The following is a 26,410-nucleotide window of genomic DNA, read 5'->3' as shown; positions in this document are numbered from 1 at the left end:
AGGTGGTGGGCAGGAATTACAAAGTCACATTCTTGTTGTTGTTGTGGTCTTCAGTCCTGAGACTGGTTTGATGCAGCTCTCCATGCTACTCTATCCTGTGCAAGCTTCTTCATCTCCCAGTACCTACTGCAACCTACATCCTTCTGAATCTGCTTAGTGTATTCATCTCTTGGTCTCCCCCTACGATTATTACCCTCCACGCTGCCCTCCAATACTAAATTGGTGATCCCTTGATGCCTCAGAACATGTCCTACCAACCGATCCCTTCTTCTGGTCAAGTTGTGCCACAAATTCATCTTCTCCCCAATTCTGTTCAGTACAGTTAGTTACACAATCTACCCATCTAATCTTCAGCATTCTTCTGTAGCACCACATTTCGAAAGCTTCTATTCTCTTCTTGTCCAAACTATTTACCGTCCATGTTTCACTTCCATACATGGCTACACTCCATACAAATACTTTCAGAAATGACTTCCTGACACTTAAATCTATACTCGATGTTAACAAATTTCTCTTCTTCAGAAACGCTTTCCTTGCCATTGCCAGTCTACATTTTATATCCTCTCTACTTCAACCATCATCAGTTATTTTGCTCCCCAAATAGCAAAACTCCGTTACTACTTCAAGTGTCTCATTTCCTAATCTAATACCCTCAACATCACCCGACTTAATTCGACCACATTCCATTATCTTCGTTTTGCTTTTGTTGACGTTCATCTTATATCCTCCCTTCAAGACACCATCGATTCCGTTCAACTGCTCTTCCAAGTCCTTTGCTGTCTCTAACAGAATTACAATGTCATCGGCGAACCTCAAAGTTTTTATTTCTTCTCCATGGATTTTAATACCTACTCCGAATTTTTCTTTTGTTTCCTTTACTGCTTGCTCAATATACAGATTGAATAACATCGGGGATAGGCTACAACCCTGTCTTACTCCCTTCCCAACCGCTGCTTCCCTTTCATGTCCCTCGACTCTTATAACTGCCATCTGGTTTCTGTACAAATTGTAAATAGCCTTTCGCTCCCTGTATTTTACCCCTGCCACCTTTAGAATTGGAAAGAGAGTATTCCAGTCAACATTGTCAAAAGCTTTCTCTAAGTCTACAAATGCTAGAAACGTAGGTTTGCCTTTCCTTAATCTTTCTTCTAAGGTAAGTCACATTCTTATAACTTATAAATGTTCAGCGTGTGGCCATATTTACAAATTAATTTGTTATGTGGATGTAAAGTGAGTTGTTCCGTATCATTACAATTCATTGTGCAAACAATTCATGGAATATGAAATTAACTTATGCCATTGGCCCCATGGTTATTCTTTAAGGCCAAATTACTGACAAGGATTATGTTACCATTTAGGCTTATCAGATCTATCCGTTATGGTATTTGTTCCCCAATGGTGGTGGTGAGTTCCAAGATGACATGGCCCCTGTTCACACAGCTTGCTCACTGAGGACTGGTTTTGTGAGCATGAGGATGAACTGTCGCATCTCCCCTAGCCACCTTCGTCAACACATGTCAATATTATTGAGCCTTTGTGGTGTACTTTGGACAGAAGGGTGCATGATTGCTATTCACCCCCATCATCTTTACCTGAACTTGCCACTATGGTATAAGATTCCTCTGAAAATCATGCAGGACTCGTATTTATCAATTTCAAGACTACTGGACACTGTTTTGAATGCTATCAGGTTTCCTACACCATATTAGATGTGGTAATGTGTTGTGTTTTTGGCTTTTCCGTATTTTTGCCCAACCCCTGTATGTGTATAGCTGGAGACTATAATGTCTTAAAGTCTAGAGGAGACCTTTATCCAAGCAGTGGATGTCATGGAGATGATGACGATGCAATAGTGTGTTAAATTCTTGTGAAACTCGGTGTGCCTAAACAAATTAGACCTGGGGGAGGGGCGGGGGGTATTCAAGTTTCTGTTAAGGGTTTACTTTTTGCACAGTAGGCTTTATAAAAAGACAGTAGGTCCTACTAACAATGTTCCCTTAGGTTGAACAGGTGAGGGAAAGAATATGAACCTGCACCTAATGTGGTGTAAGACCATCTTTGGGACCCATAAAAGCTTGAAACTTCCTGGAAATCAGTTCATAGCTATCTTTATTGGTGATTAGTTTGGTTTTATACCAGTCATTTCAAAGAAATTCCTCCAATTTCTTGTATAATAGGCCCATAATTATTTTTGTAATAAATACCTCATTATGTTGACAATACATTAAAAAAAAACACACCACTAAGGAATTATTTGAATTTGGTAGAAACCAGTACATGTGATGTACATGTACAGACAAATAAGTGGTTACAATTTCAGAAAAATGGATGATTTATTCAAGAGGAAGGGCTTCACAAACTGAGGAAGTCAATCATGCCCTTCATGACAGGACATCCTGGGGTTACATTTCAGCAAGATCATGCCTGTCCACACACGACGAGGGTCTCTGTGCTTGTCTTCATGCTTGCTGAACCTTACCGTGGCCAGCAAGGTTGCCAGATCTCTCCCCAATTTATAATGTTTAGAGCATTTTGGGCAGGGCCATTCAACCAGCTCAGGATTTTTGTGATCTCATGCACCCGGTGGGCAGAATTTGGCCTCAGGAAACATCCAATAATTCTGTCAATCAGTGCTAGGCCGAATAACAGCTTGCATAAGGGACAGACGTGGAGCAATGCATTATGACTTAATTCAGTTTGTGAAGCTCTTTCTGTTTCATAAATCATCCAATTTTTGTGAAATTGTAATCATTTGTTTGTCTGTACATGTACATGTACATAACATCTACCAATTTCCGACCCATTCGGATAATTCCTTTTTGATGCATTTTTCTTTTCCCTTTAGAGTGTGTATCCTGCATTTGTTAAGGCTAGGTTTTCATCCTCAATCAGATCAAACCCTCTTCCACTCTACCATATCACTAGTCTTCATTTGTCACACTACCATTAGAAACTAAGTTTCATTCGCTATGTATGCCATGGTTGAATTACAATTGCAAAAATGCTTACCTCCCCATTAGAAGGACCCATTAGTAAGACAGAGACAATATGAACGAAGCTAGGCCAACATATCATTGGGATATAATAATGTCCAAGAAAATTGAAATGCCCACCATGTGCAAACTATGCTCAGTCATGTGATTGCTAAATGCATAGAATCTGCCAGTTCTTGAGATTCACTGTAAGTTCTGTAAGGTGTAAGTGATATGCATGGAATACAGGTGCATTTGTGGTGAGGAATACAGTAAGTCACAATCTCTTGAGAAACTGTCATGAAAACGTAGATGGGAGAGAATAGATGGTTCCCATGATAACCCTTTCTGTGTATTTTCCATTAATTTCCTGGTCACTGCTACATGAACTTTTTTGAAGTTATGTAAATCACATTCCTGTCGGATCCCGCCTTTACTGACGGATAGTCTCCTATGTTTGTGAATTAGGAGGGAATTACTATTTTTATATTATATTGTGATGAGAGTACACCTTGTTTTAAACCACAACATGACTGAAGGCAATAAATAGTTGTTACACAAAATGCTGGCAACAGATTGGTAGTTGACAGAATAAAGGCACATGTCTTTATATGAAATACTAAAGCTATTCCAGTTCATGGAGTTTGGTACAGACAAAGTGTATTGCCAGTTTAGGCCATGGTGCAACTACTCAACATCAACACATTTTGGAACACATTATTTAAACTGAGTTGTGTGATCCAAAGCATGCAGTTTCTCACAACAATTTCAGCCTCATACAGTTTCTGTAATATGAAGATTCATTACACTCTTTGGATGAAAGAACTTTCCTAATTCTTACATTGCCTCAACCAGGCCATGTTCTGCACTATGTGATCAAAAGTATCTGGACACCTGGGTGAAAATGGCTCACAAGTTCCTGGCGCCCTCCATTGGTAATGCTGGAATTCAATATGGTGTTGGCCCACCCTTAGCCTTGATGACAGCTTCCACTCTCGTAGGCATATGTTCAATCAGGTGCTGGAAGATTTCTTGGGGAATGGCAGCCCATTTTTCACGGAGTGCTGAAATGAGGAGAGGTATCGATGGCGGTCAGTGAGGCCTGGCACGAAGTTGGCATTCCAAAACATCCCAAAGGTGTTCTATAGGATTCAGGTCAGGACTCTGTGCAGACCAGTCCATTACAGGGATGTTATTGTCGTGTAACCACGCCTCCACAGGCTATGCGTTATGAACAGGTGCTCAATCGTGTTGAAAGATGCAATCGCCATTCCTGAATTGCTCAAAGTGGGAAGCAAGAAGGTGCTTAAAACATCAATGTAGGCCTGCTCTGTGATAGTGCCATGCAAAACAACAAGGGGTGCAACCCCCCTCCATGAAAAACACGTCCACACCATAACACCACCGCCTCCGAATTTTACTGTTGGCACTACACACGCTGGCAGATGACGTTTAACAGGCATTCGCCATACCCACACCCTGCCATCGGATCGCCACATTGTGTTCGGTGATTCGTCACTCCACACAACATTTTCCCACTGTTCTGTTGTGCAATGTTTACGCTCCTTACACCAAGCGAGGCATCGTTTTGCTTTTACTGGCATGATGTGTGGCTTACGATCAGCCGCTCTACCATAAAATCCAAGTTTTCTCACCTCTCGCCTAAATTTGATAGTACTTGCAGTGGATGCTGATGCACTTTGGAATTCGTGTGTGATGGTCTGGATAGATGTGTGTCTATTACACATTACGCCCTTTTCAACTGTCGGTGGTCTCTGTCAGTCAACAGACAAGGTTGGCCTGTATGCTTTTGTGCTGTACGTGTCCCTTCACGTTTCCACTTCACTATCACATCAGAAACAGTTGACCTAGGGATGTTTAGGAGTGTGGAAATCTCGGGCACAGACGTATGACACAAGTGATACCCAATCACCTGACCACGTTCGAAGTCTGTGAGTTCTGCAGAGTGCCCCATTCTGCTCTCTCATGGTGTCTAATGAATACTGAGATCTCTGATATGGAATACGTGGCAGTAGGTGGCAGCACAATGCACCTAATATGAAAAATGTATGTATCTTCATCCCCTCTTAACGCTGGAAAAAAATTCCTTTCTGGTTATAGATTTCAATTAAACAATGCAATGTTGTGCCTACAGGTGAATGGCATTGACACACTGAACATTCATATGTCAAGAAATGAGCAGCATGTGTCACTAACAACACAAAAGCTATAGCAAAACAAAACAAAAAATTAATTAATAATATCTGAATAGGGATAGCAATATTTTAGGTGGGGATGTTGTTGTTCGTAAGGTCTTCAAATATATTTAAAAATATCAAATGGGAGGACAGGTTGGGGGTTTGTGTCAGGTACTTAAATTTTTTTGTAAAGCCTTTTTATGCAAGACATCATTTTTGACTTTGACATCTTAAAACCAAACTGTCATCTTACAACCTAATGTAGATCAGTCAGTCAGCAATACCAACATTTTAAATACACATTTAAAAGAATTTCTTTTTTAAAAATTTTTGAAACATTTTAGCTTGTTTCTATTGGAAAATCGATAGTTATAACAGTTGTTAATTTTTTTACAATAAAACAGTCCCAACTGCTGAGCATTGGTTATATTTCTCTTAGAGTGGTGCCTGCTCGTCACCAGCTTCAGCAGACTTCCATGGAGTAAGCGATCAGATGATGACCAGGATAGTGGCCGAAACCGGTCACCAGTATATAAACAAACATCTACATGTGGTTAGGACTGTTTTATTATAAAAAAGTAAAAATAAAAACTTACAACAATTTCTTTCTGTCATGGCACATTACAACCAAACAATCACCTTCCAAACTAACCTACATTTTGAGCTACACTACAGTTCAGTCTGTAAAGAAAAGGATGAAGGGGGAGGGGGGCGGGGGTTGCATCACTGGAAAAACTGGAATGTAGTCCGGATCTAGTAAACAACACAATCTAAGTAACTAGCCACAAGAACTAAGTGACATATTGTCAGAAAGGCACACAAATGACATCTACCTCTGGAACATACAAATAGAAACTCTGAAGACACTAGGAGAAATGGTTAGATGGAAGATTAACATTTAGCATTCAGTCAATGCCTAGGAGGTGAGGATGGGTAAAGATATTGGCAATTTTCTTTTTTCAACAAAGCATCCCACCATTTGATTTACTTGTGGCATTGTAGTTTGATGAGGCATATTCATAAGACAGGGCTGTCAACATAGGTAATGTATTGCAAGGCCTGAATTTCACTTTACAATAAAATGTTGTGTTCCATTACTTTTGTTTTATGCTTTTAATTGGCGAATGGAATTTACTCTATTTTTACAGTCCAAGAAAAATCGCAATTTTAACTTCTTTAAAAATTTTGCTGTATGATTCCCTCCTTTCATTTTTGAATTATTCTTTTTTGAAGTGTAAATTACTATTTTGCTAAAATTTTATTTCCCAGATGCTCTTGCCATGTCGTAGCCACATGTATCTGAATGATAACCAAATACTACTGTTTCATTATTGCAGCAGTCCCAAAAGTTCTTCAAACATTAACAGTTACTCATGCCTTTGCTAAATGATTCCCAGTTTTTTACTATGTTTAATGATCAGGCCACAGATTTTGCAGAAGACATTTGCTTATTGCTACATCTCCTCAGCTGCAATATTGTATTGGTTCTTGTTTTTGTTGTTATACCTCCAAAGGTTATCCGTACTAATTCTTGTTATACAACAATATAATTGTCTCTAAACTATCTTCATGACTTTTCTGATAGCTCAGAGACTTTTCACTGTAAATGAGATCCACTGCATCCATTATTGGAAATAGCTCTCTCACTATCTGCAAACATCACCATCCTTGTTGCTAATGTGGTAAATAATTAATACATATCAAGAATAACAAAAGACCCATACAAAGGTTTCAGGTACACCACAACTAATGTCTCTTTTGTATTCTCTATTTTCAAGCAAAATTTATACACTCTGTCATTTACCTGAAAGATGAGACTTAAACTGCTTTTAGGCAACACTATGAACAACAGAGTCAGGGAGTCAAGTAGTAATTAGTCCAAAGTTTAATTCATCCCAATCTATGGCATTAAGGACGTGATTGAGGAGATTATACAACAGACATAGACAGTTTTTTCAATTGATTTTGGTTTTACAGAATCCGTTTGAAACCTTTTCAACTATTCATTTTTTCTATAAAAGTTAGAAAAGCCCTCATGCCTGACTCTCTCGATTTCCTTAGACAGCTATATGTTTATTAGACACGTCTGTAATTTTGTATGTCATATGTGTGCAGGTCTGTGTTTCATGAAGTTTGTTTAACGACATAATCAGGTTAACAGAATGCATTAATTGAACTGTCCCCAACAACTAGGCCTCATTGGATGTCTGTATTGGTTGATCATAGTAATATGTACATCTACATGCACAAGCCACCTTACGGTACGTGATGGAGGGTATCCTGTACCATTACTAGTCAGTTCCTCTTCTGTTCCACTCACAGGTAGACAGAGGGAAAAATGATTGTCTATATGACCCTGTATGAGCTCTAATATCTCATATCTTATCTTCATGGTCCTTATGCAAAATTTATGTTGGTGGCAGTAGGATTGTTCAGCAGTCAGCTTCTATTGCGAGTTCTTTAAATTTTTGGAATAGTGTTCCTTGAAACACAGTTTCGGAGAAGTGTTGATACAAGTGAGAATCAAAATGCAGTGTCAGTGCCTTAGAGTGTAGTCAGAAAACATGCTCCAGAAATAGTTCTTTATAGCAAGCTGTTAATGCTAATTTGTTGAATCCCTCTAGTTAATTACTATCTTTGGGAAACTGAGAACATTTGAGTGTGTATACTGTGTAGTAGCAGGCATGCTGAAGAGGCTAACTGCTAAGGTTTCATACAAAAGTCCTTTGTCAGAGAAAAGGTGCTCACTATCCTTCAGCTGGGGGGTGTGGGTGGGGTAGAATGGTTAGGAAAGGCTATTTGGATTGGCAATGTAAAGGTAGATTCAGGAGAAATGGTTGGATGGAAGATTAGTATTTAGCATTCAGTCAATGCCTAGGTGGTGAGGATGGGTAAGGAAATTGGCAGTTTTCTTTTCTAAACAAAGCATCACACTATTTGATTTAAGCAATTTAGGGAAACTGTATAAATCCTGTATCAGGATGCTTATGCTTGAGAAAGGGGGGGGGGGGGGGGGGGGGAGGGTCGGTCCGTTCCGAACAGCAGTCCTCCCAAGTGAGAGTGCAGTGCTGTGCCACTTTGAATTGGTGAAATAAAAGAAGGTATGAGACTGCTAAGGGAAAAATTGGGAAAGTAGTGCAGAGATAAACTGAGGAATCCAGAATGTAACAGAACTAAATAAATTATGATAGTGCTGAATTGAAGCGGAATAAAACCATACCATGGTTGCTTGAAAGGATGAAAGGGAAAGGCATAGAGTTAAGTAGAGCACTAAGAAGGAGTGGGAATTGAGGCCAGGGGTCTGCAAGAATGGACAGTATGTTCGAGGGATACTTCTCATTTGGGCCAAAGGGAAATGCTACTATTCGGGGAAGGATTCACATGGCATGGGTTTGAAACAGCTGTTAAAGTTGAATAAATTATTCTCAGCAGCATGCTTCACAAGTGAGTGGTATATTGTGTGCTAGATGCTTCTTCTTCACATACTTATATGTTCCACACCTTTACAGTCTTCCCTAATCTCCTCAACTTCTGTCCCTCCACTCCTCAACCTTCAACTCTTCATTGATCCTAACATCCACCTCAATCAAGATAATTGTTCTTCATAGCGAAAGGGTAAGTAGAGATAGTCTTACGGCTTGACTGGCGACTCCATGGAGTGTTCTGTGCACCACGACCAGATAATGGACATAATTGGAAGGAGAATCAGCATTGGTCGTATTTTTTTGTTTTATTATCCGCAAAATCGATTTTCGGTCACTTAGTGACCATCCTCAGTGCTGTAATATACAATTAAAATTGGTAGGCACTGGTATCAACAAGCTTAGAGCACTGAGGATGGTCACTAAGACCGAAAATCGATTTTGCGTATTAAAAAAAAAAAAAAAAAAAAAAAAAAAAAAAAAAAAAAAAAAAAAACGACCAATGCTGATTCTTCTTCCAATTATAGTCTTATGGCTATTTAACGAAGGATTTTCTCTGAAAGATCAGCTACTAATTAGACTTTATTCACATGCCTGTTTTCTGCTCAAGGTCTCCTCTTTTTGGTGAGAAGTGATCTGTCCTCATATAGATATTTATTTATATTTCAGTCTGAATTTGCCATAACTGAATTTATATATTTGTAGGAATCCAGTAATTACACTGACATAAATCTTTGTCTGTGCTCACAGATAGAGTGCCAGTCATAAAATCCAGGTATTTGTAATGGCCCAGCAAATGTTTGGTACGATGACTCAGGAATTGTAATTTTGTATTCCTATTAAATCTTTTGTTTTCATTAGAGTACTTGAAATATAATTCACTTTTTTTAATAGTGTACTTGCTTCTTTACAGAATGGTGACATGCCTAGTGATGATGACATGAATAGTTCATCATCAGATGAAATTGAACCAAGACTGAAGTATGTGAGGATGACTAATGATGTACTGAAAATATTAAATAAGGATGCTGCAAGTTGCATGGCTGTTCATCCAAAAGTAAGTCTCTTGCCACATGTGAGGACATTTTTATATTTTGTAAAACTGTAGATCATATCACAAGAGGCTGCCATAGCCTTTTAGTTGTAACATCGGGGGTGATCAGAGTGGTTGAAAGGAGGAGGGGTAATGTGGGCAATATTAGATTAGGTGATAAAAAGTTGATAGATTAATTAACTCATAGCAGTCATTTGTTATAACTACATGTGAGATGTGCTATAATCTTGAATTTATAAAAAAAAAAAAATTAATTATGAGTACAGGTGCATCACTCATATGATATAAGAATCCTTATGTAACAAATTTGAAAGAGCATCTGTTGCATCACACACCTAACTTCAGTTTGTGACAAACATATTCAGCCAACCTAAAAAGTAGCTGTGCCTATATTGTTATTAGTGCAACATTAACAACTGAGAAAGAGGGAAGTCAGTCGTATACTTTAATGACCAACTTGGTCCTTGATAGATTCACTTGTCACTTTCTTATTTATTGTACATATCCATGTGCTTCTATTACAATAGCCATTTCTTTGTGGTATTAATGTCTCTCCTTTATTGATAGCATTGAAGACTTCTTTTCTGGTTCATACAGGAGGTCAGGAAGAAGATAAGCAGTTACAGTTAAAAATTTTGTTCCAATGAGCATTAGTGATCATTCTCGTAGTAGACATAGTTTTGTTTTTTAGGTTATATTTTACAGTCAGGAAGTCCTTACATTGATGCATCTTTTTTCATTTCTCTTCTTAAAGAAAGAAAAAATTTTCCTGTTGCTGGTATGTGGTTAATGACAATGTATATAATATTCCACATGGGTGACCCACAGAATATCCAAGTCATACTCATTTCAGTACTAATTTTACTAATTATCTCACATCTGACATGAGTGACACTGTCAGTTATCATTATTTTCAATGTGACAATGTGATCATGTACTGTGTCCATGTTGTGCTCCCCTCTAAGTAAAATAGCACAGTGGTTAGACCCTGGCCTCATATTCAAAATGACCAAATTTCTAATCAGTGGATAAGCATTCCAATTCAGGTTTTCCATAATTTCCCTAAAACACTTCTCGTGACTGCTGGGATGGTTCCTTCAGAAAGCCAATTTTCAATTTCCTTTACTGTCAGTGTGCCACTGAGATTGTGCTCCATCTATAAAGATGATGCAGTCAATAAGAAGTTGAAGCTGTTTACCAACCTTTCTTCCTTGTACCCCTAGTGGGAAAAAAGGACAAGGGATCCTGTAAATGTAATGGTTAATCCACTTCATTATTATATCCAGTTCACTTAGAAAATGTCACGTTTAGGTTGGTTGGTTTGTAGATTAAAGGGACTAAACTGCAAGGTTATCAGTCCCACACATTTAGGAAGCTGCAAACTATAAAATGTAGATTTGATGCTGGATCAGTGTTGCTGGGAAATCATTGTAGCTGCAAGTATAGTGCATTGTTGAACTGAGTCAACAATGTTACCCTCACCCTTTATTGTTGTGGAATTGATTACTAAGACCTCTTCGGTGTCATTCATTTCTTGGCCCAATTTAGGCCATTCATTCCTGTTCGTAATAGAGGCATCTCAGGCTGATGGATGATTTAATCTTTTCATAAAGCATAAAGTGACTGAAGCTTAAGAGAAATGCTTGTCACTCACAAAATGATCCATTATGCTGAAACTTCCTGACAGGTTAAAACTGTGTGCTGGACTGGGATTCATATCTATACCCTTGCCTTTTGTGGGCAATACTCTTAGTATCCATACTATTTGATTTGATTTGATTTGATTTGATTTGAATGTTAGATGTGTCACTGCTTTTCTCTTGTTTTCAAAGTTTCACTGAGACATCTGTGGTGGACTAACACCTGGACATGAGATCCTTAAAGATTAAAGCTTTGAATTTAGCAATGAGGTATGCCCAAATAGCTCATTTGGTAAGGGAATTCCTCACAAAAAAATTGTGTTGTTTTTAACTTCTTTTAACATCATCTCATCTGAGAATCTATTGTAAGGAAGGTCTTTCACTGTCAATTTAGGTGTATTGATTTACTATTTCAGATTCTGTAAATTTTATTTGATTTTACACCTTCTGAAAATACTAGGTATTTTAAATCTTTGATTTCAGTTTTAATATTATTTTCTTCAATATTGATTTTTGTTTTCAGTTTGTATGCCTTGGCACCCACTGGGGAACTGTTCATCTTCTGGATCATCAAGGCAACAATATTAAAAGTAAAGCCTTGCGTTCACATACAGTATCAGTGAACCAGATAAGCATTGATCAAAATGGGGATTTTGTTGCAAGCTGTTCAGATGATGGCAGGGTAAGGAAATTTACTTTTCATACTTAAGATATTACTTTGCTGTGTGCAACTGATTATAACTTCTTTAGGTACTGAATTTTTGTTATACTTTTGCCTATGTGCCAGTGTGTTGTGTAATAGCTCCTGTAATTTAATTGCAGAAAATAGCTGAACTGTTATGAAGCTATCATAAACGACTACTGAATATTCAAACTAAAGAAACAATGTAACTGTTTTACCACATCTCATTAATCATCTCAAAAGAAGCTTTTCCTATACAGCAAATCTCCAATAGTTGATCAAAAAATTTTAATACCTGCATGTATTTTTAATCACATGTTGCTTCCTTTACAGATTACAGAAGTCACTCCCTGCAGGTGTTTTGTTTCATTGTGTTGAATGTGACTACTCCTCTCTACAGTGCACCACATTTCACTATTTTGGACCATGTGTGTACATGTTTCCTTTCTTAGGTTACATTCCCCAGATTCAAGAACCATACCAAGTTACTAAATTTCTCTCACAGTGTAAAGGACCACAGTGTTGTATGGACTACCGTGATAAAACCACAGATCCAGACTTCCAGTGAGTGAAGTCCCTTACTATAGTATGACGCTCACTATGATGCAACACTCTATTTATTACACAGAAAATATGGATACACTTTAATCACTTGATAGTTCAAAATTAGAGTTCACACTGGGTCGTAACATATAGAACACACAAAGTGAAGAAACCTGATAGTCTAGGTCAAACAAATTTGACAAAATTGCAAAATAATTGTAGTTGAAATTCAGCGAGCATGGTGTAAGAGAGCACAGTATGATTTGAAGTGTCTAGCAGCAGCCTGGCAGCCAGATTTGATCTCCAGTTTGATGTCAGTGGTGAGGCCCCCGTGACTTTTACCTCGTACTGGTCACCTGAGGAATCATTGAAAGAAGACATCTCAGAGTATCAGCAATGCTGTGTGATGACAGATATAGCTGCTAGAAGCACCTTACTTGACACACAGGGCCAGAAGTATTCTTGTTCGTATCTTGATTGCTTAACCTGAAGGGGGAGGGCGATGTGATGCTGGTGCTGGAGTTAGCCGGAGCTGGTGTTCCTGTCTCTAGGTCCATGCTGGAAGTCACTGGTGCTGGAGATTGGAGGCGGGAGAAGGTCCCATTCCATAGGGGACCAACTACAACAGCACTGGACATTGGAATGTGGGTCTTCCAGGCATCTGAAGTTGTATTGAGCTGGGCTTCGGGAGTGGTGGAGGTTGCCTCAAGATTGAAGCTGCTAAGCATGGGTGCAGTTGGTTGGCATATCATATCTGCATGGTGCCATTGGTGTCCACTGTGGACTGTTGTTGTGCCCAGGCAGCTCTGATGACACCAAGTATCCATTCTGGGACTGTCCCAAAGATGTGATACCAAACCTCTGTGGCCAGCGTGTAGTGGGAGTAATGGTTGGGCTGGTGTGGGGTGTTTTAGGCCTCAGGATGTCCGATAGGGTCCAGTGTCAGCACCTATGAAGCATTCATCGCATCCCTGTATCAGTGTGGTCTTGTAGGGGCCAGAAACTGAGTTAGGACCTTGGCCTTAAATGCAGCTGATAGTATGTTTTAATGGATGGTTTGGCTTCACCATTAGGGGCTGGGTGGAACACCACCATTGTCAAATACATTATGCTGTTCCGAGAGCAGAAATCCTGAAACATACTGGGTGAAAATCCATTATCTGAAACAATTGTTTCTGAGGCCCCTTCAGTTGTCTACCTTAGTGTGGTATTTGACACTTGGACTACAAAAGGAAACTTTGAAAATGAATCTATGATGATGGACACACTCATGGACACTGTGGCATTGACCATGCATAGAACCATTGTGGGCTACTGGCAGTTGACATGCAAGTCTTGCTGTAGTGGGCTGTCCTTGTGATGTCCTGCATGATGCCGACCCAGTAGGCGTGCCACCTCTTGAGCGCCTTCATGTGTGCCACACCCTAGTGATCAATGTGCAGGAGACTTATGGCACACTGACACAATTGCAGCAAGATGACCACCTGGCAGTCATCGTCATTATCATTTGATATTAGCCTTAGTACCCTCTGTACTCTCTGGATCCTGTTTCTTAGGGCAAAATATGTTTGGCATTCTGGAAGGGAGTGGGGTGGGAGTAGTTGTGGCCAATGTTGGTGAATGTATTTCATGTTAGGTGGGTCTTAGGACTGAATAAGGAAATTAATGGCTGATGGTCTGTTATGAGGAGAAATTGTGTGTAATTTCTTACTGCAAATATGATACCCAGTGCTTCTTTCCCATTTTAGAAGCATGTATGATCAGTTTTCTGATGCCCATCATCAATTTTGTGAGAAAGAACAACTCCAATGCCATGTTGAAACATGTTGGTGGCCAGGCTCAGGCATTTTGATGGGTCATGGATCTCCACTCAAGGAATAGACTTTAGATAATGTTTTAACTTCAGAAATACCTCCTGACACTGCTCTGACCATTCATATTTTACACCTTTCTTGTGTCGATTATATAGGTTCTGGCAGTCTGTACAGAATTTGGTATAACTCTATCCTCATTCCTTTAATGCCTCAACACCTTCTCTCATATCTGCTTCACCTGATCCTAAAATTCAGCATGCTTCTTTTCCCATCCTAGAAGTCCAGCATAACCTCCAGTCACTACTCAAATCCCTAGTCCCACTGCAGAATCCCCCCTCCCCAATCCATCTCCCTCCTCATCCCAACTACTGTCACACACCTTGCTTCTACAATTTGGACCGCCACACAGCTGATTATTGTTCTCTCATGAAAAAGTCAATACATCCAACCCATTGCCTGCAGCCTAGTTTCCTGTATCAAGGGCACAAACCAGTTTCAGTGCCTCTCAACCATCCCCTTAGTATTACTTCCTGGATCCAAGGTTGTGGTTGTCGATAGCACTTCCCTATACACCTATGTCCCCCAAGCCCGTGGCATTGCCACCATCAAGCATGACCTCTTCCAATGTCCTACTGACTCCAAACTCATCACTTCATTCCTTATTCACCAGACCAGCTATATCCTTACTGGTTACAATTTCTTCTTCATGGGGAAGATATACGAACAAATCCACAGCACAATATAAGCATCTGCACAGTATCCTCATATGCCAACTAGTTTATAGGCCATTTGGAGTTAACCTTCCTTGCCAACCAAAACTCTAAACCCCTTGCCTGTTGAGTTTGATTGATGATATCTTCTTCATATAGGCCCAGGATCAAGACACTGTATCCTTATTCCTTGACTGCCTCAACACCTTGTCCCATATCTGCTTCATTTAATCATCCTGAAGCCTAGCATGCTGCCTAGTCAAGCCCTCCAGCAGTCAGTAGCTGCCATCTCTTTTTCACTAAAAAACTCCTCCAATACAGTCTCACCTACCATGGACAAAGTATCTGCAGTGATGAAGAGTCCCATGCCCAGTATTCCAAAGGTCTTACCTTCACGGACAGGCATTACTCTCCAAACCTAGTCAACAAACAGATGCCATATCCACATGTGCCTCTAATTGTCCAACCACCCCTCATGAATCAGCTGGAAAGGTCAGTGTCACACTGAATTGGAACAACTTAAAAAATATCCTTTGCTAGTGCTTAAACTAACTTCCATCATGTCCTGAAATTAGGAACGTCCTCTCCATCTATCGCAAAGTGGTATTTTGCCAGCCACCAAATCTCCAAAATATCTCTCCTGTTTACTTTGGTAGTTCAATTTTTGAATCTCTGCATGTTATTCTAATTTACTAGACACAGTTCTTGCATTTTCGCCAGTGTCTACAATAGAGTTTCACAGTGTGTGTTGATATTGGATTTTTAGTGTGTTTGGAAAGCTAGTGGTTGCTTGTAGGCAATAGTCTGGTCAGTCAGGCAGCAGCCACTGGCCAAGCAGCAGCAACAAAGAAGTAACTGATTTTGTGACATTTTACGAGTTCCTGACCAGGAGCGAATTATGTAGTTTCATTTGTGTGCTTTAGCAGTGTAGTTTTTGAATTTCTGCATGTTTATTTAATATTTACTAGACACAGTTCTCACATTTTGATTTTTGTCAGAAAGTAACCAATTTTATGACATTTCAATAGTTCCTAACCAGGAGCAAATGATTTAGTCTCAACTTTATGTGTTGGTAGTTTAGTTTTTGAATCCCTGCATGTTAATCTAGTTTACTAGATACAGTTCTTGCAGTTTCTTTAGTGCCTACACTAGAGTTCCACAGTGTGTGTCAATATTTGTTTGTTTGTCTGTATAGTGTAGTTTACCACCATCTTTAGTATGGTTAGGACTGTGATTGCTGTGTGTGGATGCAAGCTGAGTTGATGGTACTTTGCTCTCAGCTCCAGGCTGTGTTGGCTTCGGTTACACAGCTTGAGGCTGCAGTGGATGGGCATCACTGTTGCAGATTGGCCATTGGGATACAAAGGACATCTAGCATGACCCACGAGTCTGCCAATCACTCCACACTGGTGGCCAGCCCAGTTACTGCTCACAATGAAGTTGACCATTCACCCATGGTCAAGTAGGAGGTTGTCTCAGGGCATGGCAGGCTGCGAAAGACTTCCCAGGGAGGGGGGCAGGGGAGAAGAACATAAGGCCTGCCAGTTAGAGGTATTTCAGGCTGGTGCATGAGTTAATATTGAAGTTAAGGTCTCCCACAGATGCTATCTGTGGCTGACAGTGCCCCTAAGCCAGATGCAGACACTTGTCGTGTTTCAGAGGAAACTTCTCAGCCTGGAAGATCTGGGCAGTTACAGAGGGTGGGATTATTGGTAGTTGGGAGTTCCAATGTTAAGTGCATTATAGGATCCCTTAGGGACATGGCTGCCAGTTAGGAGAATAAAGCCAATGTGGACTCTGTGTGCATACCGGATGGAGTCATTCCAGACATGTAACAGGTCCTTCCAGATGCCATGAAGAGCACAGGGTGCAGCCAACTGCAGTTGGTGGGTGGCATATGTCAGTACCAGTGATTTGTGTTGCTTTGGATCAGAAGGGATTCTCTCTGGTTTCGGGTGACCATCTGAAATGGTAAAGCTGCCGTTCATGCTTGAGAGATGAAAGCAGTGCTCTTCATTTGCAGGATAGTTGACAGGACCGATTGCAGTCCTCTCGTATAAAGCTGTGTGGAGGGTCTGAATCAGAGACTCAGGCAGTTCTGCAACCATGTAGGCTGCAGATTCCTTGACTTGTGCCATAGGGTGGTGAGGTTTCAGGTTCCACTAAATAGGTCAGGACTCCATTACCCACAGGAGGTGGCTACATGGGTAGTGAGGGCTGTGTGGTGTGGATTGGGCTGTGTTTTGGGTTATAGAGGGTCTTGGGGAAACACAAAAAGGGCGTCAGTTTCAAAGGATGCAGGTCAAACACAGGAAGAAAGTAGATCTAGGAACCATCAGTATAACATGTGTAAATTGTTGTAACTGTGTTGAGAGAGCACCAGAGCTCCAAGTGCTAATAGAAAGCTCTGATCTCAAATTGTTATAGGCACTGAAAGCTGGCTAAAGCTGGAGAAAAGTTCAGCTGAAATTTTTGTGAAGGATGTAATGGTGTTCAGTTAGGATAGGCTAAATACGGTTAGCTGTGGTGTGTTCGTTGCTGTTAAAAGTAGTATATCTTGTAACAAAATTGTAGTAGATAGTTCCTGTGAGTTAGCATGGGCAGAGGTCATTCTTGGCAACAGGAATAAAATAATAATTAGATCATTTAACTGACCTCCCAACCCAGATGATACAATTGCCAAAAAGTTCAAAGAAAACTTGGGTCTAATTTCAAACATGTACCCAACTCGCACAATTATTGTTGGTGGTGACTTCAATTTGCCCTTGATGTCTTGGTGAAAGTACATGTTTAAATCTGAAGGTACACATAAAACATCATCCAAAATTGTGCTCAACACATTCTGTGCATTTTGAACAATTAGTTTATGAGCCCACTTCTATAGTAAATGGTTGTGAAAACACATTTTACCTCTTAGCAACAAATAATCCTGAGCTAACAATGAGCATCAAAATCGATACAGTGATTAGTGAACACAGGGTCGTTGTAGTGAGACTGAGTACCATAAACCCCATATCCACTAAAAATAAATAAAAATGTATCTATTCAAAAATTCAGATAAAAATTCACTTGACACCTTCTTGAGAGACACTGTCCACTCCTTCCAAATTAACAATGTTAGTGTAGATCAGAAATGGCCTGAATTCAAGAAATAGTATCAACAACAGTTGAGAGATTTATACCAAATAAATTAACAAAAGATGGAGCTGATACCCCACGGTAACACAAAACAGGTCAGAACACTGTTGCGGAAACAACAAAAAAAAAGCATGCCAAATTCAAATGAACGCAAAATCGCTAAGATTGGCAATTTTTACAGAAGCTCAAAATTTAGTGCAAACTTGAATGTGAGATGCTTATAATAGTTTCCACAATGAAACTATGTCTTGAAACCTGGCAGAAAATCCACAGAGATTTTGGTCATATGTACAGTATGCTAGCAGCAAGACACAGTCAGTGCCTTCTCTTTGTGATAGCAATGGCAATACTATTGATAACAGTGTTGCTAAAGCAGACTTACTAAAAACAGCCATCCAAAATTCCTTCACCAAAGAAGACAAAGTAAATATTTCAGAATTCATATCAAGAACAGCTGCCAACATGAGTAACTTAAAAGTATACACATCAAAAAAAGTTTTACATTACCCTGGTTCCCAGAACTTCTGAAGATGACGGTGGCTGTGGATATTGTATCACAGACACAGTCCCTTTGACTGTTCAGAGATGTCATTAAACCCACCCAAAGATGTAAACAACCATGCATGAGCAGCACCTATTAGATGGAGGGGGTTCCAATGAGTCCACTAGGAAGGAGGTACACGGCTCTTGTTGTCTGTACTTCAACCATGCGTAGACAGTCAATACCATGGTTCAATCGTGTTTGCATTGTTACTTTGTGCCAAGAAGAGCTCTCAACAAGGGAAGTGTCCAGGCGTCTCGGAGTGAACCAAAGCGATGTTGTTCAGATATGGAGGAGATACAGAGAGACAGGAAATGTCAATGACATGCCTCGCTCAGGCTGTCCAAGGGCTATTACTGCAGTGGATGACCGCTACCCACAGATTATGGCTCCACAGAAGGCTGCATGATGTGCAACTTCACCCCCGACATCCATGGCGAGGTCCATCTTTGCAACCACGACACTATGCAGTGGGGTACAGATGGGCCCAACATGCCGAATGGATCGGTCAGGATTGGCATCACATTCTCTTCACAGATGAGTGTTGCATATGCCTTCAACCAGACAATCATCGGAGACATGTTTGGAGGCAACCCAGTCAGGCTGAATATCTTAGACACACTGTCCAGCAAGTGCAGCGAGGTGGAGGTTCCCCGCTGTTTTGGGGTGGCATTATGTGGGGTCGACATACGCCGCTGGAGGTCATGGAAGGTGCCGTAATGGCTGTGCGATACGTGAATGCCATCCTGCAACCGATGGTGCACCATACCGACAGCATATTGGAGAGGCATTCGTCTTCATGGATGACAATTCGTGCCCCCATCGTGCACTTCTTGTGAATGGCTTCCTTCAGGATAACGACATGGCTCGACTAGGGTGGGCAGCATGTTCTCTGGACGTGAACCCCGTTAAACATGCCTGGGATAGATTGAAAATGGATGTTTATGGATGATGTCACCCACCAACCACTCTGAGGGATCTACATCAAATCATCATTGAGGAGTGCGACTATCTGGACCAATTGCGCCTTGATGAACTTGTGAATAGTATGCCATGATGCATGCAGGCATGCATCAATGCAAGAGGACATGCTACTGGGTATTAGAGGTACTGGTGTGTGCAGCAATCTGAACCACCACATCTGAAAGTCTCATTGTATGGTGGTACAACATGCAATGTGTGGTTTTCATGAGCAATAAAAATGGCGGAAATGATGGTTATGTTGATATCTTTTCCAATTTTCTGTACAGGTTCCGGAACTCTCGCAACCGAGGTGATGCAAAACTTTTTTTTGATGTTTGTAGATATCCTTTGAGTAGTGAAACACCTGAAATGTAGCTCCATACTAAACAATCACATACAACAGCTTGCTTGACAAAAGATCCATGCCCAAAGACCGTAAAGTTGCACGGTTCACACCATTATTCAAGAAAAGCAATTGGAGTAATCCACTAAATTGCAAGCCCATATAATTAATGTTGATATGCAGCGGGATTTTTGAGCATATATTGTATTCGAACATTATGAATTGCCTCAAAGTGAGCATATATTGCATTCAAACATTATGAATTATCTTGAAGTGAACAGTCTTTTGAGACATAGTCAGCACAGATTTAGAAAACATTGTTCTTGTTTAACACAGCTAGCTCTTTACTCACGCAAAGTGTTGAGTGCTATTGATATGGGGTTTCAAATAGATTCCCTATTTTTAGATTCCCAGAAGGCTTTTTACAGCGTACCTCACAAGCAGCTTGTAGTCAAATTGCGTGCTTATGGAATATCGTGTCAGTTATGTAACTGGATTCATGACTTCCTATCAGAGAAGTCACAGTTCATAGTAATTGATAGAAAGTCATTGAATAAAACAGAAATGATTTGTGGAATACCCGAAGGTAGTGTTATAAGTCCTCTGCTGTTACTTATCTATATAAATGACTTAGGAGACAATCGGAGCAGCCATCTTAGGTTGTTAGCAGATGATGCTGTCATTTCTTGTCTAGTAAAGTCATCAGAAGATCAAAACCAATTGCAAAACAATATAGATAAGATATCTGTATGGTGTGGAAATTGGCAATTGACCCGAAATAATAAAAAGTGTGAGGTTATCCACATGAGTGCTAAAAGTTGTCCGCTAAACTTCATATGAAAGTCAGTCAAATCTGAAGGCTATTAATTCAACTAAATACCTAGGAATTACAGTTCAGACAACTAGGACAGAACACGTAGAAAATGTTGTGGGGAAAGCAAACCAAAGAATGCATTTTATAGGCAGAACACTTAGAAGATACAACAGAGCTACTTAAGAGGCTGTCTACACTATGCTTGTCCATCCTCTTTTGGAGTACTGCTGCACGGTGTGGGATCCTTAGCAGGTAGGGTTGACGGAGTACATTGAGAAAGTTCCAAGAAGGGCAGCACGTTTCGGATTATCAAGAAGTAGGGGGGAGAGTGTCACGGACATGATACAGGGTTTGGGGTGGAACTCATTGAAACAAAAACATGTTTCATTGTGACAGGATATTCTCATGAAATTTCAGTCACCAGCTTTCTCCTCTGAATGCAAAATGTTGACCTACATAGGGAGAAATGATCATCATAATAAAATAAGAGAAATCAGAGCTCCCATGGGAAGACATAGCTGCCATTTTTTCCACATGCTGTTCGAAAGTGGAATAATAGAGAATTGGTGTGAAGTTGATTTGATGAACCCTCTTCCAGGCACTCAAGTGTGATTTTCAGAGTAGTGATGTAGATGTAGATGTAGAGCTTGGTCCATCCTTATGCCACACCTACACCTAGCCCATTGCCATGTGGTTTATATGCCTGTGGAAGACATAGTATTTAGACCTGTCCTGTGTACTCACACAACACATCATATTCGAGTCCCATCATTGGTATATCCTACTCTATCATTGCCAGGGCCACCTGTGAAGGTAGTCTTGTCACATAAAAACCCTGCTGCAGCTTCTGTACGTCCAATATGTGGGCATGACCACCAACTAGCTGTCCACCTGAATGAGTGGCCACCTCTCAACTTCGAACAAGAGCAAAGTTGAACACCCAGTGGGAGAACATGTTGCCGAGTGCTACATGCTTGATCTCAATAGCCAGTTCACAACTTGTGCCATCTGAACCCTCTCTCCTGGCTGCACAGGCTGCAGCACTAGGACAATATAGTTGGCCAGGACACAGTAGCTGTGCATGTATATGGTTTTTTTCCCCAGTTAGTATGAAGATGGACACTGTCTGAAAACTCAGCAATGTTTTCAGTCTTCCTTGCATTCCTGCTAACTTGCATGATGCGTCAGCTATACAATTAGTCTTTGTTTTCACATGTTCCATTATTTGCATCACGTCTAGGCCATTATAGCACCATATTAGTCTGTTGTGTTTATTTACTTTTGTTGTTTTGTTTTGGAATTTGTAAGTATTTGCATACGTATAGACTAGAAGCTGATTTCATAACAATTGAATTGAACAAAAGTAAGACTTACAAAACTGTTGAATTGTAAGAATTATCATCTAAGAGTATTGAACTCTGCAGAGAAGCATTTTTTAACAAAATTGAACTGCAAATACTCTTAAATCCAAAGACAGGTCAAGCAGTTTGTGACTTTGAATTCCAATAGAATTAGAAACACAGGGAGAAGTCATAGAGAGGTAGATCAAGAAAGGTGCTGTAGATCAAGCAAGGTGTTATGTGTGTAACCAATGTGTTCTTTTTAAGTATTTGGCAGGAGTCATTGTGTTAGTATTTATGGGTATTTAAAACTTTCTATTATTTTCTGTTTGTGTACATTTTGTATGTATCTGTATAATAATTCAGAATTTTGTTATTGGAGCAGATTTTTATTAGCGGGCTCTGCTCAAGTGAGCATAATCAAGAGGTAGTGATTGGAAGACTGGTCAGATGTGTAGCAATTGATCCATATTATTCAAAACCAGGCTCAGGACGAAGGTTTATTACTGGTGAGTTGAGGTTTTGCTCTCTTTTTCCCAATTTTGTAAATTTCCTGTTTAGATAGTATTTATGGATTGCCTTGTATTTGCCTGTGATATAAATTATTAATCATTTTTACTACTGTACAGTTCAATGTCTTGTTTAGAAATTTTCACTGTAGCCAGCTGGCAAGTGTAGGAAATTACTGTACACATCTAGCAGTTATATTAAAAAATCAATAAATTGAAAGTGGTGACACAATTGCTCATACAAATATACTGTACCATACAGTTGTTTCTATCGGGACACAATACACAATAAAGAGTGGAAGGGAACTTATTTCTGTTTTTAAGAAGTTTAAAAAGTTTCACAGGAAACATAGGCATTCTCCTCACTGCACCCCCTCCCCCAACCCTGCAACTTTTCCTCTTTGCCCCAAGTATGATATTTTGTAATGCACCTGGTGAAAATAAATACTGATTATGATGCATAAAATTGAAAACTGTGAAAATTACAGTATTGTTGCACTCTTACAAAAGTAAAGCTGGGAACAATGTCAGAAAGGCAGTGAAGTTGCATTACAAACAAAATTGTTTCCAGAATGAATTTTCACTCTGCTGGGGAGTGTGTGCTGATCTGAAACTTCCTGGCATATGAGGTTCTGGTGGAAGTAAATCTGTGAGTGTGACATGTGCTTGGATAGCCTAGTCAGTAGAGCACTTGCCCCCAAAAGGCAAAGGACCAAGCCAAGGTTCAAGTTCCAGCCTGGCACACAGTTTTAATCTGTCAGGAAGTTTCAAACAAAACTGTGTCTGCCTCAGTGATTAATGATATCTTTCTGTCTGCATTTATCTACATATTTACTGTGGTAGCCACTGTCAAATTCATTGTTAATCCATTGGGTTTCCTGTAGAAAAAAAGCCTACATGCATTAAAGTCCTTAAAATATACTACTGGTTACAAAACAAGTAACAGGTTCAGAGAACTGTAACAAGCTCAGTGTTTGTATGACTGATAAGAAGTTGCATAAAGTAAGATCAGTGTTAAACAGTAGTAGAGAAAGAGTATGAGGAACAGGTGAATAATATGTAGCGATAGATGAACAAATGTATAGTTTTCCAAGCACACGTGTGCTGCCCCCCTATGTTACCTCCCTGATAAGACTGAGATTCCTGTGTCAGTAGCAGGAAGAGTGACTGATAGTGATGGAATAATAAACTGTAGCCAGTGAAACCAACTGTCTTCCCTCGACATTTTTCCACCTGATAACAAATATAGGGTAAAGTGCTATTACTTGTCTTCATCTCCAAATGGAACATTATCCTGTGAACCATGAGTGTGTACTCTGGCAGGAAAATCCTTTGTTTTTTTATTGCTATGGTATACACACTTCAGTACATCACTGTGTAGCATGTGCTTTTCTTATTTTGATAAGAGTTTAGCAATAAATTTAAGTGTGGACTTGCTCTCTATTTTTGCTGTTGCTAAGATAAGTGCAAGACTTATCTGTAAATATTATACAGGGTGAAGAAAAAGTGCCATACTTGGAGGTCAGCATGTGATTCCTCATCGAGATTTATCCAGCAAAATCACATCGGGTGCATTTTGAAAACAAAAGTCTGAAAATGAAGAGATGGTGAGACCGTCACATCATGCAGTGCTTCGAACTGTACAAAAAAATCATGTATAACCCCTCTTTACTGTACCAGCCATCATAGCTCACTGAGTAGACTGCTGGAACATCAAACGCACACATTGTAGCACTGTGAACCCCTGTTTTTGGTAGAGACAAGCTTACTGTGGAGTAATGAATGTCATTTTTCCTTCTGGTATTTTAATTATGTACATCATTGTTCCTTTTGAACTGCAGTGAATTATGTACACCAAACTTCTTGAGGAAATAAACATACTGCGAATAATAGTCAGAATGCCCAACTCATTTAACAGATATCTACAAGATGACCATCGGTGAGCATCTTATATGTACAGCATGTTTTTGAGCAGTGAAGACTTCCTTTCTTAAAGATAAGTTTCCCCAGAATGTTATATCATATGACATTAATGAATGAGAATAAGCAAAATATGTCAACTTACTGATTTATCTCTGCCCATAATTTTCAATAATACTAAGTGCAAATGTGGCTGAACTAAGTTGTTTTAGGAGTTTCAAAATATGTCTTTTTCCAGTTTAAATTATCACCGATATGGACACCTAAGAATTTTGAAGTTTCCGCCGTATTTATTATGTCCTCACCATGTGTTACACTTATCATTGATGTAGTTCTCCAAGATGTGCAGAACTGAATATGTTGTGTCTTTTTAAGATTGAGGATGAGACCATTCCTAGAAAACCGGTTAACAATGTTTTTAAGGATGTTGCTTACCATTTCTTCTATTTCTGTATGCATGCTTGAATTGATTACGATACCAGAGTCATCTACAAAAAGCACTAATTCTGCTTGTTGTGTATTAGATGGAAGATCATTTACATATATGAGGAACAATAGTGAACCTACAATTGAGCCTTTGAGGAACCTCATATCTGTTTTCTTGGCACTCAGAATAATGTTCCCGGACTACACTGGTTGAATTAATAAACACAGTTCTCTGCATTCTCTTGGTTAGATATGACATTATTGGATGACTGGCTGTACCATCAATCCCATAAAAACTTCAGTTTATCTAGGAAAATACTGTGATTCACACTGTCAAATGCATAAGTTGCAGAAAATATCAGCTAGAGCTGTTTCATTATTTAATGCTTGTAAAATTTGGTGAATGAACACATAAATAGCATTTTCTGTAGAACAATTCCTATGAAATACAAACAGTGATTTGCTGACGATATTATTGTTGCTCAGGTCAGGTACTATTCTAGAATACATCACCTTCTTAAAAATTTTGGAAAATGATGTCAACAGTGAAACAAGTCAGTAGTTATTGACATCTCTCCTATCAACTTTCTTAAATAGGGTTTTGACAATGACATATTTCAGTCTCTCTGGAAAAATGCCTTGAGTTAGTGATGCATTACATATGAGAAATGTTCAATAAGTACTGCAACACATTTTTTTTTTCCCTCAAAGCTTGCTGGTTTTATTCAGGATTCTGAAACACCATGCTATTTCCCACTCTTTCAAATCCTATTTTTCAACTCAATCTCCATTCGGTGCGATGGCCTTACACCACCTTACTGGGAGGGCCTGTATAACCTGCTTGGTACAGCTCTATTGGTCGACATCAGAGCCAGTGTCTTGCTGTCTTAATAACCTCCCCATCATCCATGTACTGCTTCCTGCAGAGTGCCTCCTTCATTGGGCCGAACAGTTGAAAGTCAGAAGGTGCGAGATCTGGGCTGTAGGGTGGATGAAGAAAAACAGTCCAATGAAGTTGTGTGAGCTCCTCTCAGGTGCGCAGACATGTGTGAAGCCTTGTGTTGTCATGGAGAAGGAGAAGTTCACCTGCACAGAGTAACCCCTTCCGAGGTGCAGAAGATCACCGCCATGACTTTTGTTCACTGTCAGGTCTCTGTAGACATTCTGCAAGCACCTATGAAGGTCTGCAATGTTCTGGTTTTCCATCAAAAGAAACTCAGTAAAAGTTCTCTGCTTGGAATGAATCTCCATTATAGACACAATTTTGAAGGCTGTGTATAGTGCCACCATGTACCAGAACTTCATGAAACTATAGGAGCTGAAGCATCAATATTCCATGATGCACCACAACAAATCCTGCATTTTTTTCAACTGAAACTGG

General features: G+C 39.7%; 1 protein-coding gene across 2 annotated transcripts in view; it reads left to right on the top strand.

The window, feature by feature from the left end:
- LOC126248640 (vacuolar protein sorting-associated protein 41 homolog) overlaps positions 1–26,410 on the top strand; it is a 164,273-nt gene that overhangs the window by 2,984 nt on the left and 134,879 nt on the right. For both annotated transcript variants that reach the window (XM_049949824.1, XM_049949823.1), the window contains exons 2-4: positions 9,506–9,649; positions 11,810–11,968; positions 22,560–22,683. In XM_049949824.1, coding sequence (XP_049805781.1) covers positions 9,506–9,649; positions 11,810–11,968; positions 22,560–22,683 — 427 coding nt within the window. The remainder of the gene's footprint in view (positions 1–9,505; positions 9,650–11,809; positions 11,969–22,559; positions 22,684–26,410) is intronic.

This window comes from Schistocerca nitens, chromosome 3 (assembly GCF_023898315.1).
Source record: "Schistocerca nitens isolate TAMUIC-IGC-003100 chromosome 3, iqSchNite1.1, whole genome shotgun sequence".
In the NCBI taxonomy this organism is placed as follows: domain Eukaryota; kingdom Metazoa; phylum Arthropoda; class Insecta; order Orthoptera; family Acrididae; genus Schistocerca; species Schistocerca nitens.
This window is presented reverse-complemented; position numbering and strand designations above follow the sequence as displayed.